This window comes from Thermobia domestica, chromosome 1 (genome assembly GCF_964235325.1).
Source record: "Thermobia domestica chromosome 1, izTheDome1.hap1.1, whole genome shotgun sequence".
NCBI classification, from domain to species: domain Eukaryota; kingdom Metazoa; phylum Arthropoda; class Insecta; order Zygentoma; family Lepismatidae; genus Thermobia; species Thermobia domestica.
The window spans coordinates 322,993,794-323,021,315 of record NC_137454.1 but is presented as its reverse complement, the minus strand read 5'-3'; the positions used below and the strand labels follow the sequence as shown (position 1 = coordinate 323,021,315).

General features: G+C 36.9%; 1 protein-coding gene across 6 annotated transcripts in view; it reads right to left on the bottom strand.

Annotated features, from left to right (window-relative positions):
- Positions 1-890: 890 nt before the first annotated feature.
- LOC145662879 (venom allergen 5-like) overlaps positions 891-27,522 on the bottom strand; it is a 235,656-nt gene continuing 209,024 nt past the window's right edge. For 5 of the 6 annotated variants that reach the window (XM_081728872.1, XM_081728893.1, XM_081728846.1 and 2 more), the window contains 2 exons: positions 22,394-22,574; positions 891-1,325 (listed from right to left, as the gene is read on the bottom strand). In XM_081728872.1, coding sequence (XP_081584998.1) covers positions 1,001-1,325; positions 22,394-22,574 — 506 coding nt within the window. In that variant the 3' untranslated portion in view covers positions 891-1,000. The remainder of the gene's footprint in view (positions 1,326-22,393; positions 22,575-27,522) is intronic. The other variant, XM_081728883.1, reaches the window with a different exon arrangement.

Sequence of the window (27,522 nt, the reverse complement as noted above, 5' to 3'; positions counted from 1 at the left end):
AGAGCTAATTCTGGATTCAAGAAATTTCTCTGTTTCGTTTTTATTGATGTTAATGCAGAGAAACCCTCTTCGCACAAATAAGTTGATGGAAATAGAAGAAGTTGTGAATTAGCTCTATCACTAATTTCATTGTACTCTTTTCGAGCATAAATATAAAAGTCACAAATTGACAAGCTATCGAATTTCATTTGCAGTGAACTGTCAACAGACATTTCCAGCAGACCCCGAGAAGCAGATTTACGTATCCCAGAAACATTTTCGCGTACCTCCGGTTGAGTAGCACTGGTCGCATTTAAAGCCGCGCTAACATTAAAGAGTTAAGGTACTGTATGAATTCTTTTTCCAGTATTTTTTTAGTAATTTAGGATTAGATTTTTATACTACCTGGACATAAGCATTACAAACTGCATACTCTTGGATTTTAATCGATTATTTACGTGTTAGGAAGCAAAATAAATAAAAAAAAACATGTATATAGCTACATATTCATAGTTTCGGACCTGGTTGTTTTAGTGGGTAGTTCCAAAGATGTATATGAAAGCAAGTTTGCCAGAGTGATTGTGTGTTGCCAATGTTTCTCATGCAGATTCAACTCCTGAGGAAAGTCAGATCTGTAAAAATTATGATTTTAGCCCTAGAAGTTAAAGGAAGTAAACTTAAAATATGTATTAAATCTTGGATAGAAGTTTGTAGTGATAAAACGGTTCTAATTTCCTTGGTTTATATCGATAAAATGTTGATTTTTACCAATGTGACTATCAATAGCCATCATTGGTATCAAGGAACAAAATAATTTATCCTGTAACTTTCGCTTGTCGCCGGTTTTAATATTATACACCCTACATATAAACGATGATAATACAGACGAAAAAGAAAAAAATATATTTTTGCACAACTCCATGCCAAGTTTATTTATTGATCTATCAGTAACGTACACAAAATTGCAAATACTGAAACAACCAACAAGGCAACAAATGAATTAACTCTTTAACAGAATATTTTACATTAATAAGTAAATTATTCCTGTCAACCATAACGTTGCTGAACTAGACAATATATGCTTAAAGCCTGAACATAAACCTGGCTGTCTTAATGTGCAGTATGTTCCATCTGGGCACTTTGTACATGGTTCACCAATATCATATATTGGTTCAACATTATTCTTTGGAGCAGGGCCATAAAGGCAGAGCATGATATCCGTATCTCCAGGTTTTTCATCACCAGCATTTTGCACAGCTAATTCATCAATAGCTCGAGCAAAAGCACAACCAATATAACTTATGTTGTAGTGTAAAGCTACGGCCGCAACCTTAGGTTTATCATACCTGTAATAACAGCAATAAAAATAATATTAATAATTTCATTTTCAAATATTATTAACTTTACATTTTCATTCCACTTTCTGAGCAAGAAATCGAACACTTCCTCTACGGAATATCGCATTACATATAGTTCAGTTTTAAATATAGTTCTTAATAAGTTCTGAAACAACTTATCACCTTATTTTGCACCTCTTTCATCACAATCAACAAATCTTTTTAACTTAATTTCGCCTATAACATAGTACGTGATCTCGCGCGTTGCTGCAGATACGTCTAGTGTTATCGACGAGACAAGACGAGACGTAAGGTTTACAAGTCTGGTCTCGTAGATATTTCTGGTCTTGCTCCATTTAGATTTCAGAATAATTATTTCTCGTCTCCTTTTGCTTTGTAAATTTATTCTAAAATTTATGTTCTGACTTTTTCTTAGTTTCATCTAGAAGTTTTCAGAATCCTTTCGCATCACGGGCAGTCCAAGAAGATCCTTAAGTACAGTTAAGGGCGTCATAAGAACTTCTAAACCACAATCATTATTGAAGTATACTACGAGAGTAAGTCATAAGTTATCCGCATTGTAGCTATATAACTTTGCTTACATTGCTCATATTGAATACTGTCCTCGTTTATTTTACTGTTATGTTGTTGTGACCATGCTGTGAAAGTTTTATCCTAATTCCTCCATTTTCTTCCTTTTCTTGCAGATAGACCATGGTTGCTCCATGAGAACTTTGCACCAAAGACGAACAACGAGCAGTAAACGTGACGTGGTTCTGTTAGACAGATGAATGACTATTGATGAAGTGGCATATCGTCTGGCAGTTGGTCATTTTTCTGAAATTATCCACAACAGACTTGGGTTACATAAAGTCCCTCGTACGGCTCCTTCTCGTAACACTTGTGCGACCACTTTTGAATTTTTCAATCCATTCCTAGGCACTCCGTCGCTGCAAGACACTGTTCCCGTATTGTGCCGAAAGTCTTTGATGGATTGCGCCCCTGATATACCTTTCGAACCACAAAAACCGGATCACTGCTCGTTGTTCTTCTTTGCTGGAAACTTCTAATGGAGCGGTCATGGTCTACTGCTCACTGTTCTTCGTCATTGTTTTGGAGCGGTCATGGTCTACCTGCAACAAAGGGAATACAAATGTAGGAATTAGGATCAAATTTTCATAGCATGGTCACAACAGCATAACAATAAAATACACAAGAAGAGAGGTCAGTATGGATAATGTAAGGAAAGTTATAGCTACGTTGCAGATAATTTTCGACTTACCCTCGTATATAATGATTTGTATATCTATAAATGCTCTTCGTTGTGTTCGTACAATCACACTATTAATTTATATAGTTCTTATACTATGAATCAAGCAGTGACAGTAATTCTAAAATTAGGTGAGCTAGTGCTGCCCACGGGATTTATGAATACTCTCGTCTCGTCCTGTCTCCACTTTAAAAACAATTTCTCGAATTGAATTTCGTCTAATAACCAAATTTCTTCTCTCGTGCGCAACACTAGATGTGTCTAAAACAGATAAATAGCGTTACTGCTGTGTTGAAGATTACTTTTTAACCAACTTTTATAAACAAGATAATGATAAATAAATACACTTCAGTAAATTTACTAATAATTAGAATTACACTGCAAATCAAATAAACAAGATTTGATTTGATTTTCAGTTTAGCATTCCTTTCAGCAGCAAGGCTATATAAGAAGTGGATCTACAGTTTTAACGTGGGATCCGAACCACATGTGCTCCCACCGGGAATAGAACCCGGGTTTCCCATGCCAAAAAGGAGCGTACGCTAACCGTTAGCCATGAGATAGCTCTCAAACAAACAAGAAAGAAACAAAAAATGGATAAAAAGAGGGATGAAAAATGAACGTGTATGCACTTGGTCATTACTTCTATCTAATACCTAAGCAGAGGTATTTTAAACTTTCTATAGTTAGTACTATGTATTGCATTTTAATTCACTACCGGTATTGCTGTAGCGTCTTATACAACAGCTCGACTACTGGTCTCTGAAAGTGTATTTTTTTGTATGGGAAGATTTATGTCTCCTTTCGCTTTCCTGATCTCATTTTTCTGAACAGCAACCTGAAATATTTTTCACACTATATTTACACTAGTCTCTGTTTTCCATAGAGAAACTGTCTTGGTAAAAGCGATCAGCGTGTTCAACACTGACAACTCTCAAATCTTCGAAAAAAAGAAAAGGTTGAAGTCCAGAAAAGAAATTTGAGGGACAAATTATATTCTATATCTTCGAATTTCTTTAATAATTTACCCATAATACGAAAGCAGTTTGGCGCTTTATAATTTCCTAAAAAGGATTAGTAACGCATTTGAATGACATCCATGCCTTTTTGTTTGTGCTTTTCATCTCGAACTCAATATCTTGTATGCGGAACAACAAAAGTCCTATACTTGATTTTAGGAAACACTTACACGAAGGTCCCGGGTTCGATCCCAGCCCCCGCCAAGTGAACTTTGTGGTGGACAAACACCGTGTGTGTGGGTTTCCTCGGGGTTCTTCCGTTTCCTCTCACATTCTTCATTCCACCATTTCATTCATTACTCATCATCACCGTCTCCTTTAGCCTAAGCGGCATAACCGTGGGACGTAAAACTCAAAGATTTCATTTTTTTACACGAAGGTTTTTTTTTCATTAGGCAATGAAAGACAGTAGTAATTTCGTCCATCGCCTTTACGAAGTTTTAGAAAAGTCCAAACTTTATATATGAAATGCAGGGGGAATTAACTTTAACTTTACAAGTGAAAGATATAACATACTTTTCCGTCCGTAAGTTAGAACACGCTTTGGCCATTCCTTTCACATGTACTGACCTCTTCATTTCCACAGAAAACTGTATCCGAGATGTAAGTCCATTAACACTGCAATTACTTTTAAGTCATAACATTCAATCCAATTGCATTTGTCATAATAAATTTTCTACAAGAGAATTGTTTGGATTTTCTTACATTTACTTTGTTGGCTACATAAGCTAACAACACAGAAAAGACAATTTATTGCCTCTGTACAAAATAACTGCTTTAAAACTAATTTTCAGGGAGTCTATAAATAATTTCCATTCTTCAAGATTGTGTTCAGAGCCGAGTGTATTACTAAGAGCTCCTGGACTTTTACAATAAATAAAATTATTTTCTTAAGAGAAAACTGTTCATATTCTTCCTGGTGTTACGAAAGGTGCACACTTTAGTATCACTGTGATGGAGATTCAAGCGTTTTAGTCTGGACACCAGAAGTTTGGTATGCTTCTTGGACAACTTTAAATCATGAACAAAGTCGTTATGAGTTTCCGAATGCCTAAATCCTGGGGCCGGAATTAATGTATCGGAATTTTTCCGATTTTACTTTCCGGATTCCGGAAAGTAAAGATTCTGTAATTGGTATCCCTAGCTAGTAGCTGTTAAAATAATAATTAAAAAAATACACCAAATTGAATATATACTGTAACTTGTATTACTTTCTTGTAGTTGGAGATGTCTTATCAGTTAGGTAGAGAATTGCTACTGCAGTTATTTACTCCTTTATGAGGAAGGTGTTATTGTCAGACACAAAAAAGTCGCCAGTATTTCTCAAACATTATCGTGTTCCCACCTGCAGCTGCTCCAAAGCACTGCAAACTACATTTTAACGAGACGAAAGGTAGTGTAGGTAAAGAAATCTCAACAACCATTCTGATAACATTCGCTTATTTTCAACATACTTATGTACAGTAAATACAAATTTATAATTTTTGACTTTACGAAGTATACAACGTAATTAAGCAGGCATTCATTAATTTATATTAATATCATAATTAATAAAACTAGTAAGCGGGTGATTGATGGCTCAGTAGTAGAGTTTCTGTCTATAGTATTCTAACCCAGGTTATGTGAGTTTTCGATGGCTAATATTGTATTTGCAAATTTTCCCGTTGTTCTCTGGGTTCCCTTTCTTGTATTTCTTCCATAATCACTCATTAATGAATTTAATTTACCAAAACTCTACAACCCTATATTCATTCTGTCCGTCAGTCCGTCAGAGAAACAGTCTCAAGAACTATTTGGTGGATTACCATCAATTTTGTCCACGATGTACGGAGTCAATACTTAAGAATCGAGTTCCCTGATGAATGTAATATTCAAACCGGAAGCGGTACAAATCAACCATATCCGGTTTTAGCGTTAATCAAAGTACAATAAATATGGTAATAGATAGTGAGAAGCGGTTTTCTGTAATCGACATAATAACATTCATGGTAGATAGAATGTTACCCAATTTGTGCATCTGCTGAAAATAGTGAGCTTAGGAATTTAGGGAGCATTTTCCGCTTTAGAAAATGTGTGCTTGGTAAAGAATGTAGAGAATTAGTTGGATCAAACGGGAAACAAATGAGAAAGTGTTAGAAATAGTAGAAAAAAAGAACAATTCTAGGGGTAATAGAAACGAGCAAGAGAAACTGGTTGGAACATTACCTTGAAAGGAACTGCGTCATGAAGAACGTGCTAGTACATATGGTGCCAGGAGAAACAGAGAGCGGCGAAAGAGGCTACAGTTGATGGATGGTATTGAAACACGAGTCAAGTAGTATAGGTTTGATTACTTGAACTGTTATGAGTCAAGTAATGTAGGTTTGATGCGTATGCATTGTTTAAGCCAAGCTGTGACTTATTATATCTATTGATATATGCTGAATTTTCACATCACCGAGGTGACGGTTGACTAGTCATATAACTTCAAACATGGATATGAGGTGTCGTTTACCATACAATATTTAGGTTTCCTTGCCTTTGTGAATATGTTCGAAAAATGTATCGCTTTCGTCCTCATAAGTAGCAGCAATGTAAAGCAGATTTAAATAATCGATTTCTTTGGTTCTTGGTCAATTCATTCATCTTTTCAACGTTTCTAGTTTCTCAAAATGCCATACTACAATCGAATGATCAACGCCTAGTTTCTTTGCAACTTCTCGTGTTGTTTTCCGCAAAACTACTTTGGGGATCAGCTTCAATTCGTAGCGCCCAACAACCGAACGACGTTAGTGATCTTCCTTATCCTCCAAGAGTAAGTCACCACGACAGAATTTTAAGAACCAACCTTCTATTGTATGTTTACTTACATTACCATAATTTATATCTCACTTTCATTAATGTTTCAAATTGTTTTGAATCCTCTGCGACCGAATTTAAAGCTATGCTGCAGTAGGGTTTGTTAAATTAAATAATATTTTGGCTTCCTACCGTCTCAGGCATGAAAATAGATTAATAGAAAATATATTTCCTATGACATATATTTCTACAACCTGCTAAACATAAGCTTTCAGACGATATTAACAAGGGATACAACCAGTATAATTTATTAGGGGTTAGGGATTAGAGTTCTGAGCTGTCGGCATCTAAGGCCATTTACCCCGTCACGTATGAGGGTGACGTCCCTCGGCGAGCACACTATCGGAGCAAAGGGAAGGAAGGAAGCGGCCTGGGAACTGCATGTTAGGTACCACCCCGGCATTTCCCTAGTGTGAATGAGAGAAAGTCAGGAAAAACCTCACTCAAAATGACTGGCCTGAAAAGCCGTTACACTTTCCCCACCGAGTGTGCCCACCGGGAATCGAACCCGGGACCGCTCGCACCAAAGACGAGAGTGTTAGCGACTACGCCACACGGGGCCAGAGCATATTTTATTATCACTGATATGTGTCAAAGTAGAAGTTCCCGAATTCCTACATTAATTTTGTGCAAATCAAGAGAATAGGACACGGGGATATCTTACAGTCCATCAGAATATTGTATCCAGATAGCTTCAAAGCAAATTGCTACTTCATTTTGCGCATTTCATGCTGGGTTCAGAAATGAACCGCCACTGGTCCTATTAATAAATTATTCCACAAAGACTACTGTTGCGTTATTTCCAAAGGTAAAGTACAGTAGACTCTGCACTATCCGCCCTAGTTAAGAGACAGAAAAAGAAAGAAAGAGAGAAAACTCCGTAATAAAATGAGAAATGATTTGTAAACGATCTACTAAACTTGTAACGCTTTCATAAAATCGCGACTGTGCCAAGAAGAAACAGTCATCGATCAAGGACATTTTCCAAAACTAGAAACTATATATTTTGACTCTTTTAGGCCTAGTTAATTTTGATCGCGAGGCGCTAGGGGTGATCCGTACTAACGTTGCGGCAGTACGTCAGTGCAAAAGTTGAGAACTCCTGATTTACATTTTTTTTTTCATGTTTTCTGCGATTAAATTAGATATTATTAAATTTGTTTTGTCCTTTTATTCTTTTTGACTTCCTTTTCGTGTAATATCGTTTAAACGTATGTTACAATATTAACAAATATTTATAAATTACTTGTCTGTACTAAGTAATTCATGTAATATTAATAAGACGGAATGTGATGTAAAAAAGTGTGTTTTTAATGGTATGTGTGGAGCAACAATCATAGTACTCCAATGTACCAGGCATTTTTGTTATCCGGCTTGCCCTTCGGCAACATTAGACCGGCTGGTTTGTAGTCTACTGTATTTATGATACACGAGATGAGAAATTTTCGAAAGGAGACAAAAAGGGGTTGCCTAGAATCGATTTAAGCAGAGAGAGAGAACCGTTTAGGAATCGAGGCAATACTTTTACAAAAAATGAGACGAGACAATAAAACATTTTTCTCGTCTCGTCTCGTTTCCTGGGTAACACTAATATGGGCATTTTAAGAAAGTAATTGCCATCCCTCTCCTGCTACTGTCCCGTCGAATCTCCGAAAATCCTTTCCTAATGGTACTGGTACCTACTGTGTGTCTTGTCCAAATTTCAAGTTTCTAGCGGAAGCTGTTTGGTCTTAAAGTTGATCAGTCAGTCAGACACTCGCTCAGTCAGGACTTTTTTCAAATATAGATATATATGAATACAGGTCGCTGCTAAGGGGAAAGGAACGTGCCCTGGGCGTATGGTTGGAGGGGCGCCTAAAAGGGCAATAGATAGTTAGATAAACATATAAATTAAGGGGCGTCGAATTTCATGTTTGCCCCGGGTGACATAAACCTTCTATGAATAAGGAAAATATAATGTCCATGAAGTTGACAGATTAGGTATTGTTTGCTAAGGTGTAGTTTGCCACGACTCGATTCCTGTGTTGTTTGTCACGGTATTGTTCTCTGATTTATCTTATATCATAATCGTGAAGATTTATACAAAATCGACTCATAAGCTGATGGTAGCCAGATGACTATATCATAACAACTAGATCTATTATATTTATAAATAGAATACATACAATACAAACGGTTCCAAATACGTTATTGGGAACTGCTCCTATTCCGTTACCCTAGTTTTGAGTATTCATTAGACCAGTGATTTTCAAAGTGGGGTCCGCGAGATCTAGCCAGGGGCTCCGCGAGGCCTAAAAGTTGAAATGTGTTGTAATAAAATTGAACTCACAGGTGTTATGCAATAAATATTTTTAAGACTAAGAAACTGCAGGTGTGGGAAGTACGAGTGCAAAACAATAACTAATCATCATTTCCAGTGATCAAGGATTTCAGTGACTCTTCAAGTGAAAAAGCTCTGCTGAAATGCACAAAACACTTGTAGGTTACTTGAAAGCATTAGCTGCAAGTTTTCGAGAATATTTCCCTGTCCCATAACCTGGTAATGGTTGGATTCAAAGTCCTTTCACTAATATAGAAATCCATGACATACACACAGGAAGGAAAGTATTTGACAGTTGACAAATTTTCATTTGCCAATAACTCGTAAACAAATGAATTAATTTGGATCTTTTTGTTGCTGTCCTTAGATTAGTTATAACTTAATAACTTGCCAAAAATCGGTACTCTAATAAGTTAATTTTTTGTCGAGTTATTACGAAAAGAAATTTTGTCAACTGAAGAATACTTTTTTTTTTTTCGTGACCGTACAACATATGAATCTCTCTAACACAGAACAAGAACAGCTATTGAAACTATCCTGCGGTACTTCATGGAAAAACGTTTTCAAAGAAAATGAACGTACTTTTGGTTGCGTGTACTCTGTATGAAGAGTTGCCTAACAAGGCATTGCAACATGTGATGCCTTTCCCTACTGAGCAGATCTTTTCTACCCTTTTTGTATTAAAATTTTAAAGCGAAATCGTCTTAATGTGGAATAGGGCCTAAGATTTATGATGACAAAATTTATTACAGATTTCAATACAATTATGGAAAAACAGAGAATTTCATTCCTCATATTAGTGACCCCACATTTAAGAATTTATCAACTGGTTTCCCCCCTTTAAAAAAGTTTTCAGTCTTGAAAGTTACTATATTTTCAATTGAAATTTCGTTCACTACGAAACAATCATGTACCTTTAGAATAAATTACTTATTACATTAATTTTCTTGATCTTTTTCTTGTCTGTGGTAATTCTAATTAGTATATTTTTTAATACAATGTGAAATTTCAGGTAGCATTGCAAGGGGTTCCTCAGATCATTTTCCGAATGATCAAGGAGTCCGAGTTATCGGAAAGTTTGAGAACCACTGCATTAGACATTTCTCTCCAAAGGGATTTTAGGAGTGTTTTAGTTTATTCTCAAAATTTAAATTAGATCTGAATTTTCTATTTCCCACTTTGACCTAAGCAATTTTAGTTGATTTACGTTTTTGCTCGTTTGACATTAGACAGTACTCAATTCTTTATTATGTTTTAATGCTTTTGTACAGGCTGATTCTATTGAGATATATTTATATTTAATCATAGTTTGAAAAAAAAATTAGAAGGGATTGTTAGGCGTTCGTAGTCATGCCAGGAAGTATTATTTGCATTTCATCAGTTTGAAGTGTGATCTTATGTTTACATTTGTTCTTATGGAGGTTTCTATATATATATATTTATTTATTTGCCTGCTGTTGTTTCATACTATCAGAAAATATTTTAAAAAATGGTATCTTCAAATCTGAGCTAAATAAATGGTCTTCGTGAAATAACTTTTTTTAATCTTTAGAAGTATAGTTTTGTTTTAATAATAACATTTTAAATATTTTATATACGTTCATGCATTGAAAATAATTATTAGAAATAGTAATAGGCGTTTTAGTTTTCTATGAAAAGTTTATATTATTCTTATTCTTATTCTTATTCTTATTCTTCTTCTTCTTCTTCTTCTTCTTCTTCTTATTATTATTATTATTATTTATCAAACAAATGTATGACGGGTCTCATTTCTTCTACTAGATGGAATATCGGAACAAAACTTTTGAGACTACAAACTCTAAAAATCAAATACAGAACACAAAAGTAACTTTCCACATGGAGAGTCTAATGAGACCTCTTTTGTCCCAAAAGGCGAGAACACTTACCACTTGTTCCAGGGATCAAAAACAAAAGTGCCTGGCAACGCATCCTTTTTTTTCAAGTGTGTGTGAATCTTCACGGAGTTCGACAGTGGCCGTTACGGCGAGTGCCTCGTGTGTGGTGGTGCTCTGTGAGGAAGAGAGTTGAGTGGGATCTCCTATACACCTACGCTACACTTACACTTTCTTTTACGTTTACACGTTCATACATCCCCTTCTTTTTTCTACTCTCTGTTCTTTTTTCATTTTACACTTCCCACTTTCCTCTAACTTTTTGCCCTGTTCAACGTGGCTTTCAGCTTTCTTTCACTGTCTGAACTTCTTTCCCGATTTTGACCTTTTCCTGACTTTGACCATTATCCCGATTGCGTTCTTTCTTCCCAATTGTGTCCTGTCTTTTATTTAATTTTGTTCCTGAATCATAAATCCTCCGTGTGAGGTACAAATTTGACAATTTTGCAATCGTAGCACACATGACTAACGAGTTGGTGCACCTACGCATTTGACCGGTAATGGTCTACGACAAGACAAGACAAGACAAGAATCTTCATGATAATCAGATGTGATAAGATCGGAATGCAAAGACTGCGGCAAAATTGTGGCAAACAACACGAAAATCGAGTCGTGCCAAACAACACGCCACCAGCTGACAAGCCACTTACGTCAGACCCCAATTTCGACTTTACACGTCGTTAGTGCTACGTTAGTGTTCTATAGTGACGCAAATCGTTAGTACTCCACAGATAACGTGTACCTTTTAAATGATGAGTATCGGTCTTGTAACTGCATGCCAATAGGCCCACATCTAAGAATCTTCTCAAAAATAAGGTTAACCGTTAGAACAATGTAAGTGCTCATTAGTGCCATTAATATTAACGTTAATGTCTCCATCATGCAGTTCTTGGCGTAATAATATGACTTTAACAACTTTGCACATCAGGCTCACCTTATTAAAATTAGCCAAACGAACACGGTAACACCACGCTCTTTGTTAGAGTCTCAATGCGTCTCTCAATTCTCGCAAACTTAATGTGCAATGTGGATGTGCTGCCTGACGTGTCCAATTAAAGTCTGTTCCAGGCAACCTAATAGGAAGCTCTCCTACCTCCCACCACTTACCACTGCAGAAGGGGAAAGCAAGTCGCTGACCCTCACAGGGAGGGAAGCTTTTCTAATAAACAGAATCGTGTAAAGTCTAAATTCACACGTCAATTCCCTCGCATCTGATGTTGAGAAAGCACTGATTTTCGTTTTAGCTATCAACCGCGAGTAACAATCAACTACTGTTTTTAATTTTTGTCGTGTAGAAAAGTATTGCATATTATTTATATGCTAAAGTTTACCATACTGTAAAACATTATATTGTCTTAACAAATATCGAAAACATTAAAATCAATAAGACCTCAATCTGCCCAATTTTGTATGAATATGGAAGTTGATCCCTAACACAAATACAGGAACGCGAATGCGGGATTTCGAAAATAAAATGTTGATAAATATATTTGGAGCGAAAGAGGCATACATTCAGGTGAATTAAAAAGCTATACAAGCTTTTATTTCACAACAACTACAGGTCACCGAATAGAAATAGTAAAGTTAATATGTATAAGATAAGCATGACACGTTGCTTGTATGGGAAATAAGCACTAAGTCTCCAAGTCCTATTCAAAAAGTCTAGGAGAAAGAGACTATTAGGTGGGCTTTCGGCTTCCGGACAATGTAAAGAGGATCTTTGAAGGATGGTTGATAACAAATATAGTACATTGACTTTTCGCAGGTTAAAATGGAAATGCTAAATATAATGAAAATGTTTGTTTCTGCTACGATGAGCCTTTGAGCCCTAAACCAAAGCATTCGTTATTTTTGTATATTTGAACAAAATCGTATTCATCGTTACTCTTTTTTTTCTTATACATTAAACAAATCTTGTTACAACATTAGATTATCCTGCACGCTTGGGGCCGCTGTGGCTCAGTGGTAGAGTTTTTAACTGTGGTGTATGGGGTCCCTGGTTCGATGACAGCTCGCACGAAGTGAACTTTGTGGTGGACAAACACCGTGTGCGTGGGTTTCTTCGGAAATCTCCCGTTTCCTCCCACTTTTTTCACTCCACCATTTCTTTGATTTCTCATTATCACCGTCTCCTTTAGCCTAGCCGGCATAACTGTGGGAGTAAAACGCAAAGATTTTATTTCATTTTATATTCTGCACGCCATAACAGTCTCTATCTTGCAACTTAATTTTTGCAAATGATTATTCCTATTAATGGAGACCGATAATATATCTAAGGCAATAAAATGTCATTTTCCCCTCTTCTGCAAGAGAGACTCAGCAAACAAAATTATTATTGGAACACTATTATCAGTGCAAATATTTTTCTTCTTGATCTTTTTCATGTAAGAACACCTGTTCATAAAAGAGGAAACAAGAAGTGTTTTTTTTTAATTTTTTTTTTTTTTTTTAGCATTTCAGGTTCTACCGTTATCATCTTAACGATGTGAATATTCAAGAAGAAGCTGCTAACTTCGGTATTTAGCGCATTAGACCGTTATTCTGATAATTTACCCATATATATTGTACTTGGTTTTCGTTTCTAACCGTGTGCAAGGTTTTCTTAGGTTCTCCCGTTTCCTCCCACTTTCTTCATTCCACCGTTTCATTCATTTCTCATCATCACCGTCTCCTTTAGCCTAGCCGGCATAACTGTGGGAGTAAAACGCAAAGATTTCATTTCATTTTATATTCTGCACGCCATAACAGTCTCTATCTTGCAACTTAATTTTTGCAAATGATTATTCCTATTAATGGAGACCGATAATATATCTAAGGCAATAAAATGTCATTTTCCCCTCTTCTGCAAGAGAGACTCAGCAAACAAAATTATTATTGGAACACTATTATCAGTGCAAATATATTTTTCATCTTGTTCTTTTTAATGTAAGAACATCTGCTAATAAGAGAGGAAACGAGAAGAGTTTTTCAGCATTTCAGGTTCTATTGTTATTATTAGGCTCCGGATTCTTAGGTTCTTACCTATTTTATTCCTGTACAGTGAATGCAAAAAATTAGTGTTTTCTTTACATTTCAAGTTGCTATAAGTAGAACTATATTAGTTTTATAGAACCTAAAATGTCCTAATTGGGGGGTTAGGACCTAAAAAATCCTAAATTAGCTTTTAGAACCTATAACGTCCTAAATGATTCTTTATAGTCATTTTTAACTTGGAAAATACTTTCAAACACGTAGTCAACCAGTTTTCAACAATGCAATAACAAGGTTTCCTTCACACAGCATGTTTCTTTGTAATTTGCGGCTGCGATTGTGAATAAGCGGGGCAGCAAGTTTATTTTTAGCAACAACAGGTGCGCGGTCATTCGATAGAAAGTTCAAGCTGATGGCGTTGACCTCTTCTCCCTGTCAGCAATGGACATTGTGTCAGTGTTCTAACCTTGTAAGAAAGGAGAAGGAAGTGTGTTTATTAGGATTGCATTTGGACCATATCAAATTTGTACGAGTTCTCTTAACATTGAAGATTGGAATTGAAAAGGAAAGATCATGCCGAAACAAAAATTATCCAAAAGTGCTCTAATTTGAGAATGGATATTATCGGACAACAACTTCACCATACCATTTAAGTATGAGATAGCTAACAAAGTGTTTAAAGTGTAGTAATATTCCGTTTTCAGTAATATAACGCTAAAAATCCTAAACGGTGTTTTTTTATACCTATAAAATCCTAAAATGCACTTTTTAAAATCCTAATTTGAATTTTTTGGGACCTAAAAATCCGAAGCCTAGTATTATCTTAACGCTATAATTTAGTCATACATATTGTACTTGGTTTTCGATTTTACAGTGCGTGGGTTTTCTCGGGTTCTGCCGTTTCCTCCCACTTTCTTCATTCCATCGTTTCATTCATTTCTTATCATCACCGTCTCCTTTACCCTAGCCGGCATAATTGTGGGACATAAATCTCATAAAGATTTCATTTTCGGTTTTCGATGAAATTATTGTATTACTAAGTAAACACCCATTCAGTTACCAACCCGGCCATCCTTTGCTATTCCAACATTATGTCTTAAGCCCGACTGCCAAGAAGAAAAATAAACAATACAACTGTTCAATAAAATTTCCATTATAATAACACATGTTACTTACCTCACAAATACAGAAAAATATAATTGTTTTAAAATACGTAGTGTTATTGTGAAAGTTATATATAATCTATTATTTAGACATATTTAGATACACTCAATACTTCCGTGTGCGAGGGCTGATGGTGGAAGACGGAACACCAACATTCACCAGGTGCATTTCGCCAGCCCCCCCCACCTTGGAGTTTCGAAACAAAACCTATGCCAATCGTTTGTGCTACGTTTGTGCCGGAATGTACCGCAAATATTTTCGTTTGTACCACTTAAGACACAAAGTTATAAGTTTTAAAGTGGGGGGCTGGGGAAACGGCAGCCCCCCACCTTGGAATTTCAAAACGAAACCTATGGCAATCGTTTGTGCTACGTTTATGCCGGAATATACCGCAAAAATTTTCGTTTGTACCACTTCCGGTACGAAGTTATAAGAGTTTTAAAGTGGGGGGTTGGGGAAACGGCAGCCCCCACCTAGGAATTTCCAAACAAAACCTATGCCAATTGTTTGTGCTACGTTTGTGCCGGAATGTACCGCAAAAATTTTCGTTTGTACCACTTCCGGTACGAAGTTATAAGGGTTTTAAAGTGGGAGGGCTGGAGAAACGGCAGCCTCCCTACTTGGAATTTCGAAACAAAACCTATGCCAATCGTCTGTGCTATGTTTGTGCCGGAATGTACCGCAAAAAGTTTCGTTTGTACCACTTCCGGTACGAAGTTATAAGGGTTTTAATGTAAGGGCTGGGGAAACGGCAGCCTCCAAACTTGGAATTTCGAAACAAAACCTATGGCAATCGTTTGTGCTACGTTTGTGCCGGAATGTACCGCAAAAATTTTCGTTTGTACCACTTCCGGTACGAAGTTATTAGTCATTTAAAGTGGGGAGGGGGCTGGAGAGACGGCAGCCTCCAACCTTGGAATTTCGAAACAAAACCTATGCCAATCGTTTGTGCTAAGTTTGTGCTGGAATGTACAGCAAAAATTTTCGTTTGTACCACTTCCGGTACGAAGTTATAAGAGTTTTAAAGTGGGGGGTTGGGGAAACGGCAGGCCCCACCTAGGAATTTCCAAACAAAACCTATGCCAATTGTTTGTGCTACGTTTGTGCCGGAATGTACCGCAAAAATTTTCGTTTGTACCACTTCCGGTACGAAGTTATAAGGGTTTTAAAGTGGGAGGGCTGGAGAAACGGCAGCCTCCCTACTTGGAATTTCGAAACAAAACCTATGCCAATCGTCTGTGCTATGTTTGTGCCGGAATGTACCGCAAAAATTTTCGTTTGTACCACTTCCGGTACGAAGTTATAATAATTTTAAAGTGGGGGGTAAACTTCAGAAACATCAAATTGAATACAAATAGAGATAGAAACATTGAGTTAACGGGAATCGTTAGTGCACTTATAAGCACTAAGCACTAACGTTAGTGCTATCATATTTTGGGATTTATTCAAGATTTTTGGTTGGGGGGCCAACTTCAGAAATATCAAATTGTATACAAATAAAGGTAGAAACATAGTGTTAACAGCAATTATTAGTGCATCATTAGTGCACTTAAACGCACTAAGCACTAACGTTAGCGCTACTATATTTTGAGATTTATTCAAAAAATTTGGTGGGGTGGTCAACTTCAGAAATATCAAATTCTATACAAATAGGGATAGAAACATGGGGTTAACGGCAATCGTTAGTGCATCGTTAGTGCACTTAAAATACTAAACACTGACGTTAGTGCTACAATATTTTGGGATTTATTCAAGATTTTAGATGGGGGCCAACTTCAGAAATATCAAATTCTATACAAATAGAGGTAGAAACATGCAGTTAAAAGACAATGGTTATTGCATCGTTAGTGCACTTAAATGCACTAAGCATTAAGGTTAGCATTACCATATTTTGGGATTTATTCAAGATTTCTGGTGGGACCTACTTAAGAAATATCAAATTTCATACAAACATTTAGTGCTTTCTAGAAGCACTAACGATACACTAATGAATGGCATTAATTTTTTGTTAGTGCTTGAAGTTGACGCAAGTTCACCGTGCCCTCCAAAGATATTGTACCTGTAGCACCTACACTAATGAAGTACTAACGTTAGGGGTTGGTGCACTAAGAACCACTAACAATTGCACTAGAAGATATCATTAGTGCTTTTGAATATGGCGGAAATTTGATGCAATTAAAAATTCCCAATAAATGTCTTATAGGAGTTTAGTGACATGTAATTGTCCATAACTACACTAATATTGAAGGACAAACGAAACTGTTAGTGTTTTCTAGAAGCACTAACGATGCACTAACGATTGCACTAGAATAGATCATTAGTACTCTTGAATTTGACGGAAATTTGACGCAATGAAAAATTTCCCATAAATTTATTATGTGTTTCGTTACATGTAATTGGCCATAACTAAACTAATATTGAAGTTCTAACTAAATTGTTAGTGTTTTCCAGAAGCACTACCAATGCACTAACGAATGGCACTAAGTTTTAGTTAGTGCTTGAAGTGGGGGCGCTAAGTTCACTCTGGCCTCAAAAGGTATTTTAATTGCAGCACATTTACTAATTAAGCACTAACCTTAGGTGTAGATGCGCTAAGAAGCACTAACAATGCACTAACGATCGCTCTAGAAGAGATCATTAGTGATTTTGAATTTGGCGGAAATTTGATTCAATGAAAAATTTGCCTAAATTTCTTGTGAGTCTCGTGATATGTAATTGGCCATAACTACACTAATAGTGAAGCACTAACGAAATTGTTAGTGCTTTATAGAAGCACTAACGAATTGGACTTTTTTTCCGTTAGTGCTTAAAGTGTCGGTGCGAAATTCACGCTGACTTTCCCATAGGTTTTTTTCACTTGTAACACCTACACTAATGAAGCACTAACGTTAGGTGTTTGTGCTCTAAGAAGCAATTACGATGCACTAACAATTGCACTAACAGAGGTAATTAGTGCTTTTGAATGAGATGGGAATTTGATACAATGAATAATTCTCCATGTGTTTCTTATGGGAGTTTTGAGACTTATAATTGGCCATTTCTACACTAATGGTGAAACACTAACGAAACTACTTGTATCTTCTAGAAGTACTAACAATGCACTAACGTATAAAACTAATTTTTTCGTTAGTGCTTGTAGTGGGGGCTAAGTTCACGATAAATTCGAAAGTTTTCTTTCCTTGTAATATTAGTGCTTCCTAGTGCACCAACACCCAAGTTTCGTGCTTCATTAGTGTAGGTGCTACAAGTAAGAAACCTTTGCGGGCCAGCGTGAACTTGGTTCCCACTTCAAGCAGTAACGAAAAATAAGTCCATTCGTTAATGTATCGTTAGCGCTTCTGCAAAACACTCATAGTTCCGTTAATGCTTAACTATTGATGTAGATATGGCCAATTATATGCCACAAAAATCCCATAAGAGATTCATGTGGAATTTTTCATTGCGTCAAATTTCCGCCAAAATCAAAAGCACTAATGACCTCTTCTACTGAAATCGTTAGTGTTTCTTAGTGCATTAACACCTAACGTTAGTTCTTCATTAATGTAGGTCCTACAAGTAAAAAAACCTTTGGAAGCTTTCATGAACTTCGCGCCCCACTTCAACCAATAACGAAAAAATTAGAGCTGTTTTCGTTAGTGCTTCACTATTAGTGTAGTTATGGCCAGTTACATCTCAGGAAACTCACATAAGAAATTTAAGGGGAGTATTTCACTGTGTCAAATTTCTGCCAAACTAAAAAGCACTAATGATCATTTCCAGTACAATCCTTAGTGCATCGTTAGTGCTTCTTCGTGCACCAACCCCTAACGTTAGTGCTTAATTAGTGTAGGTGCTACAAGTAAAATATCTTTGGTGGTCAGCGTGAATTTGCGCCCTCTTCAAGCACTAACAAAGTAATTAGTGCATTCGTTACTGATTCCTGAAAATACTGACACTTTGTATGGAATTTGATATTTCTGAAGTTGGCCCCCATCAAAAATTTTGAATAAATTTCAAAATGTGGTAACACTAACGTTAGTGCTTAGTGCATTTAAGTGCACTAATCACGCTCTAACGATTGCCGTTAACTCCATGTTTCTACCTCTATTTGTATAAAATTTGATATTTTTGAAGTTGGCCCCCACCAAAGATCTTGAATAAATCCCAAAATATGGTAGCACTAACGTTAGTGCTTATTGCGTTTAAGTGCACTAACAATGCACTAACGATTACCGTCAACCCCATGTTTCTACCTCTATTTGTATAGAATTTGATATTTCTGAAGTTGGCCCCTCACCGAAAATCTTGAATAATCCCAAAATATGGTAGCACTTACGGTAGTGCTTAGTGTGTTTAAGTGCACTAACGATGCACTAACGATGCGCTAAGTTTAGTGAAAATCTGTCTGCATAAAGATGGGTGGGGGGCTAACTTTATATGAAGTAGGTCCCCCACCAAAATCTTCAATATCTCGTAAACGCTGATAGCACTAACGTTAGTTCTAAATGCACTAACGTGCACTAACGATGCATTAACGATGTGCAACGTTTGGTGTAATTTGGAAGAGGTGGGTGGCCAACTTCAGGCACGTAATTTTTTTTTGCGGTACATTCCGGTAAAAACGTACCACAAACGATTGACATTGTCTTATCTCGAAATTCCAAGATGGGGGGTTCTGGAAACTGCAGCCCCCTAGTTAAAACTGTCATACTTTTGTACTGGAAGTGATACAAACAAAAATGTTTGCGATACATTCCGACACAAATGTTGTTAAACGATTTGCATAGGTCTCGTTTCGAAATTCCGAGGGGGTATCAAAACGGCAGCCCCGTAGCTTGAAACTCTCCTATCTTTGTACCGAAAGTGGTACAGAAAAGAGTTTAGCGAAACGTTCCTGTTCAAAAGTAGTGCAAAGAGTGGGCATAGGTTTCATTTCGAAATTACTGGGTGCGGGGCTGCCGTTACTACGGCCCCTCTTGAAAACTCATATAACTTCGTACCGGAAGTGGAACAAACGCAACTTTTTGCGGTACATTCCGGCACAAACGTAGCACACACGATTGGCATAGGTTTTGTTTCGAAATTCCAAGGTTGGAGGCTGCCTTTTCTCCAGCCCCCCCCCCACTTTAAAACCCTTATAACTACGTACCGGAAGTGGTACAAACGAAAATTTTTGCGGTACATTCCGGCACAAACGTAGCACAAACAATTGCCATAGGTTTTGTTTCGAAATTCCAAGGTAGGAGTTTTCGTTTCTCCAGCCACCCACTTTAAAACCCTTATAACTTCGTACCGAAAGTGGTACAAACGAAAATTTTTGCGGTACATTCCGGCACAAACGATTGACATAGGTTTTGTTTTGAAATTTTTAGGTGGGGGGGCTGCCGTTTCCCCAGCCCCCACTTTTAACCCTTATAACTTCGTACCGGAAGTGGTACAAACGAAAATTTTTGCGGTACATTCAGGCACAAACCTAGCACAAACGATTGACATAAATTTTGCTTTGAAATTCCTAGGTGGGGGGGCTGCCGTTTCCCCAGCCCGCCACTTCAAAACCCTTACAACTTCGTACCGGAAGTGGTACAACCGAAAATTTTTGCGGTACATTCCGGCACAAACGTAGCACAAACGATTGGCATAGGTTTTGTTTTGAAATTCCTAGGTGGGGGGCTGCCGTTTCCCCAGCCCCCCACTTCAAAACCCTTATAACTGCGTACCGGAAGTGGTACAAACAAAAATTTTTGCGGTACATTCCGGCACAAACGTAGCACAAACGATTGACATAGGTTTTGTTTCGAAATTCCAAGGTTGCAGGCTTCCGTTTCTGCAGCCCCTCCACTTCAAAACTCTTATAACTTCGTACCGGAAGTGGTACAAACGAAAATTTTTGCGGTACATTCCGGCACAAACGTAGCACAAACGATTGGCATAGGTTTTGTTTTGAAATTCCTAGGTGGGGAGCTGCCGTTTCCCCAGCCCCCCACTTCAAAACCCTTATAACTGCGTACCGGAAGTGGTACAAACAAAAATTTTTGCGGTACATTCCGGCACAAACGTAGCACAAACGATTGCCATAGATTTTGTTTCGAAATTCCAAGTTTGGAGGCTGCCGTTTCTCCAGCCCCCCCACTTTAAAGCCCTTATAACTTCGTACCGGAAGTGGTACAAACGAAAATTTTTGCGGTACATTCCGGCACAAATGTAGCACAAACGATTGGCATAGGTTTTGTTTTGAAATTCCTAGGTGGGGGGGCTGTCGTTCAAAGATTCATCTGGGTCCATTTTACTATACTTATCCACCCATGCCCTTCAATGTATTTCAAAATGTGTTTGAACACAATTAGTTTCCACGCAGTATATTGTATATAATTCGAAAGAGTAATTGTAATCGAAATCGAAACTGTAATCGAAAGGTCATTAAGATTTTAAGGAACACATTTTTCTAGAACTGTCACTGTCAATCACAGCAACGTGTACGTATACTCATCATATTATAACAGTATAACAATCATTATCAATTCATTCTATCGTATTAAATCTAGATGGAGCGATATTCTTAAACATTTGATAGTAATCCTAATGCAAAGTCAAGTTTTGATTATTATTTATTTGTATTCATGGATGGACCAATGGAGGTGATCCGGGAGTCAGGACCCCCGTGAACTTTTAATTTTTTTTTTTTTTAAATATAGCACAATTTCATGGGTCAAATACACAAAATTATTTGCATTTTGTAGGCTTCTCCAAAAATCTTCGGACCAAAAGAGAAATCTTGGGTGCGCCACTGCTTGTGTTTACATTGTGTTGCTCATTGCCTGATTTCGAACGCCTATGTTGGAAAGAGACATGAAAGAAATTAATTGATTTATAGGTCTAAGGTGCCCTGAAGAGAAGTTTTGTGTAGAAGACCTTAGTTTGAAGTTCCGCCACTGGATCAAAGACAAATTAAATATAATTTAAGACACACACTTTTGTCATTTGTTGAGTATGAAACGAGTTCAGCCAAAATTAATAAAAAATTATTTAGATCAATTATATTAGCTTCGATGATCATTGAAAATTATACGCTCAATGAAATGGATACGGATACAATAATAAAAGATTTTGTCAAGTTGAAAGCCAGAACAGTGTCTTTCTAACATGAAATTTTCCCTAACAAATGAAACGAAAAAGTAAGCTAATTACCATAATCGTATCATTAGAAAATACTATGTAAATATACTTTTAACGAAGCATAAGAGCATACCGGTACCTCTTTGTCAAATCACACCTGTGTTAATATTAAACTTGAACCTCATGAGTTTCATTTTGTGTCGACTTTAATGTTCCAATTGTACTTGTCAAAATACATCTAATGTATATATCTTAGTTATGTCTTGTACTTATTTAATGAAAAATGCTCTTAATCAATAAAATTAGAACTTTATATATACAGAACCGGTTGTTAAAAAAATAGAATAGTACCACTGTGCAGGAGTGTAAATATTGTTGAAATGTGTTGTGCGTCTCCTCACCTCGGCGTAGCGCTCCTACCTGTTAGGAAAATAGGATAGGATTACTCTTATGAAAAGCTGACACATACATGAACTGGAATATTTACTCACCTAGAACTTGATATCGAGTCATTTTTCAGGAATTTCAATTCAAATGTTATTTCCCGCATAAAGGCCTTCCAGCTTTTAAAAGGTTGTAACTTTCCTGGATCGATATTTTTTTGTCCCATAATTTGTTGATTTAATGTGTCTGGAAACAGTAGGTGCATTATTCTCATAGTGTCATAATTAACTGTAAATAAGCAAAACTTGTAATATCATACATTAATTAGCATCAATCCTGAGATATTAACACTTAACATATAACAACTCGTGCTCACGTCTAAGTTATTTGCTTCGAGCTCTCTCTGCAAGATAGGTTACTCTGCTGTAACAAGGGACCATTCCGATTTGGTGAATTCAATTGCTGACAATGATTACTAGCACTGGATTCAGCACCAGGGATTGAGGTCAAATGTTGAATATGAGGAATGCATGTACAGCTCCACTCCATGTGCGTAATGTGAATCATGGGGGACATCTGAAAAGCCACCATGTTGGACTTAGCGCAAGAATATACAGGAAAGGGGTCATGTTATATGACTTTTGACGTACATGGTCTATTGAAATCAGTACTGGCCAATACAGTTTGAGACCTCTGGAACAGGAGGTATTTCAAGATATGCCAATGTATCAATACCGTCGTAAAGGTGACGTGAATGAGGGACTGGAGACCCTGTAGCATGGTCCCTGAGCACGTTGTATGCACGAGGAGTAGAAAAAGATAAAATCGAATCCTGGAAAATCAAAATGAATGTTTGCAGCGTCTTACGGGATAAGAAGTAGTTCCACTGGATAAATGCTGGCGTTGTACGTTGCACAAAGACATCTCTCCCATTAAGGGTTCTGTTATATTAATGACCCCCTGTAACAAATCGTTCCGGTTGTAACACTAGTGACTATTCTCACAACCGATTACATGCAATTGACGGTTAAAACACTGTTGATTGTAGTGTTGCACTCGAGACAAGAATTTGGGCTGTCTGGTCTCTTTTTCAATACAGGTCAGTCTGACTCGTCTTGTTCGGCCTATGATGTTGGTATTGCTAAACTTCGTCTCGTTTCGTATGATTTCGTGGATGTTTTGTCGTCTCGTCTCGTGTGCATGAGCATGATTATTTGCAACCATCCCTTAAACGTCTTACTACGAACGTTGTTTATTATGTACGGTTAATATTATTATTAGAATCAATGGTTAGTTTCTCTGCACACAGAGAACATTGATAGTGCAAACATTGTTTATTTTGTTCAACCATTAGTAATATTAGGAATAATGTATTGTTAGTGTTTAGAACACTCGAGAGGGTTAATGTCTCGTATTGCTTCATTTCGCACCCTTGCTTGTGATGTGGTGTTTGGCGAACCTGCAGGGTGCGCCAAGAGCCATATGTTACATGACCCATTTCTCGTATATTTTTCATGCGCTAAGTCCAAAATGATAGCATTTCAGATGTCCCCCATGATTCACATACATCTATGCAGTGGGGCTGTACATGCATTCCTCATATCTAACATTTGACCTTAATCCCTCTACTCGTTTCAAAATTAACATGGTATTTCTAGACATTTTCTATGTTCTATCTCCGCACTTTGCCCTCACTTATCTCCCACCCTATATACGATGTGCACTAAACACCCTCTTTTTCTCTGTTCCTTTTGGTGCTGAATCCAGTGCTAGCAATCATTTTCAGCAATTGAATTCACCAAATCGGAATGGCACCTTGTAAGTTCAACATCTTTGATACGTAAAGAGGACCATTATTTTTATTGCAGGAAAATAAAACTATTATTAATTTCCCATTTTAACAATTTAAAAATAAGTAAATATCTAAGTCATTATACACATTACTGTTTCAATACATTATATCATTAAATATATAAGCACACACGACAAAATAAGTTGTTCCCCGCAGAACAGAACTAATACGAGGCAATACCACCTCTAGTCTCCATAGTTCCCCGGATTGTGTTTGGAAATGACTTATAATGAAGCAAGTAAGCCACATTCATATGTTAATTTAATCACTCATCAATAAATACAGTAGTTTCAGCATAGTACAAGAACGCCTACTTCAGCATTTTTCTTGCTACTTCAAAAAGATCCACAGATATTCGACATTCATTTAAATGTAACACTTGTCATTCCAAATTATGTGCGACAGGGTGCTTGAACGGTCCTCAAAATATGTTGAAAACGCTTTACGTCTTGTGAACGCTATAGTTGTCGGTTTGGAAGATAAATATGTCCACTTCTTGTGTATCTCATAGATAGTGAGAAATTGTAATACTTTATCACTAGGAATGTACAAACAAACGTGAGGTATGTGTTCGTCTGTATGATTGCCTTAAAGTCATCACACGAGAAGCACAATTATAACTTAACAGAACCTTCTCAATCTTGAAGCAACCATTCACGTACTGAGGTGAAACATTTCATTGGTGCACTAGACGCCATGTAATACAAGCGTCTTGTAAGACTATAACACACGCTTCCAACGCGCTCTGTCATGTGCCTTTTAGCCTAATGAAGATATGCAGCTTCATATGGCACCGTAATGGCTTCTTTTGCTTTTCTTGACTTCGAATATCTACTCCTTTCACATTGGGATGGACATGCATCCTGAGACTGCCGCAACTACTATCAGGCTTTTAAACTATTATTTTGACCAAGCCTGAAGCTCGTAGATGGATCATATGAGTTAGGATTCTTTTTAAATCATAGTTTTCGACCAGATCACACACACATTCGAGCATTCATTGTAGATACTTAGGACAGTTTCTTTGAATAGATAAGCGAATCCGGCAACTTCAATTACTGTCTGTCTAGGCAAGCGCCAAATCACAATAGCCGGTTTTTGCCATTTGGTCACGTCTTACAGTAAAGAAAACATATCTCGAAAAAAAAAATAGCATCATGGTTCCAGGTAACAGTAATGGTCATGTATCAGCGAGTGGGACGCCATCTATAAGAATAGAAGTGGATCAATATTATTTCTACAGGAAATAACTGATTCTTGTCGGGTGTGCTTATAATGTAATGCGTTCTAAGATGTAATAATATGTCTCTACATATAAGCAGATCAGAAAAACATTAGAATAAAGTATATACAGGTATTCGACCAAATAATGGAAACTTTTGTGGGAGTTGTAACATCTTGCATTGATCCATCTTTTGCACGCAATACAGCTTAAATGCTGGACGGAATAGACCGATACAGCCACCAGCAAAAGTATCGCCCCCTGAGTGTTCTAATTCCATTACTTGGGGTTCACATCATAAGTAGTTTGTAAAACGCCTGGACAAATGCAATCCAACTTACACGTAACTTTTTTCTGCATTGACAGCAGTTGGTAGCACTGAGTCAGGGCTTCATGTAAGTAAAACTGTGAGTAGATGGTACACGAAACAGTTCTCCATTCTGAGATGAATCTCTAAGGTTCGGAGCGTGTTGTCCGATGAACACCATATATTAATTTCAATTTTACTGTGTATGTAATGTATTATTTCATTATATACTGTATGTTCAAAGAAATAAAAGCACTGATAACGTATGAATCACGAAATGCTTGAAAGTAGCTGAAAATATCAAATCTAGAACAACTGCTGAAAATAAGTTTCCAAATCACTGTCTCCATTGACAGAACTTCTCCAATTCTCCGTATTCCAACATCTTTTTCTTTCTGGAGAGGAAAAATCTTGCTCGCCTCAATGAAAATGAAAATGAAATGAAATCTTCAAGTTTTACGTTTCACGCTTATGCCGGTTAGGCTAAAGGAGACGGTGATGATGAGAAATGAATGAAATGGTGGAATGAAGAAAGTGGGAGGAAACAGGAGAACCTCGGGAAAACCCATGAGCACGGTGTTTGTCCACCACAAAGTCCACACGGCGCGAGCTGGGATCGAACCAGGGACCCCAAACACCGGAGCTGAACGCTCTACCACTGAGCCACCGCGCCCCCACTCTCGCCTCAATGAGTATGCATTGAAATTGAAATATTTCAAAAAGTTTGATCCTAGCGGAGATTTGAACCCGAAACGCCGAATAGAAGTGCAATGTGCTAAGCACTTACGTACTGAACCATTTCATCTTCCAACCAAACTATTAGCTAGTTAAATTTGTTTAATGGAAGACTACACAAAAGATACTAATGCTCGTACAAGGAGACGTTCCTTATGTGAGTGTCACAATGACTCACTCGAAATTTGTTTCTTTAACTTAAAAACAGGTTATATAGACCATCCTCAATGAGGCAAATATCTCAAAACGCTCTTTAAAGAGAGGCTACGTCATCGTTTTCAGCCATGGTCCCAATTTACATTACAATTCTTCTTTACCTTAACTTCTAATTTCCAAAGAAGAAATGAAGGTAAAAATTCTTTACTGGAAGGTATTGTAATTCTGTTACTCCCTTATTATTATTATTATTATTATTATTATTATTATTATTATTATTATTATTATTATTACGACAAAAGAAAGAAAGAAAAAGTCACGTAGTCGAAGCTATTCATAGAAACAGAATATATATATATATATATATATATATATATATATATATATATATATATATGTCACATGTTTCTTAAGTTTATACATGAACGCAATTATATTACTATGTTTATGGATTTATATATAGAATTTTCATTTTATGACAAGACATGGGGTATAAATATTTGTTAGCTGATAACAGTAATGAATTTTGTTTCGCCCTTCTTCTAAGTAGAAAGGTGACGAGATATCTTAAATAGGATCATTCTCGTGACTAGAGTTGTAAGTTCGATCAGTATTTGCAATTTGTGCACAGGTAGGAACAATTCCTAGGAAGCAACACATTTCTGCCCATACTAATAGTAAGGATGAGCCTTACGCCTTCATCAATTCTTTTCTAATCACGTTACATTTCCAGTCAGTACGAATCAAGGTTGATACGGAAGACGTAATTTTGTGTTTTTGGCGTTTCACCTGTGAAGAAACAGAAACTGTCTCAACTCTGAGAGCAAGAGAAATGGAATACTTTTTCATGTTAGTATACATAAGAAATATCAATATTCCAAATGATAAAATTTCCTTAATAACCTTAGCGGGAATCGAACTTTCAATCTTACCATTATGAAAGTAACGCTTAAATCACTACTCT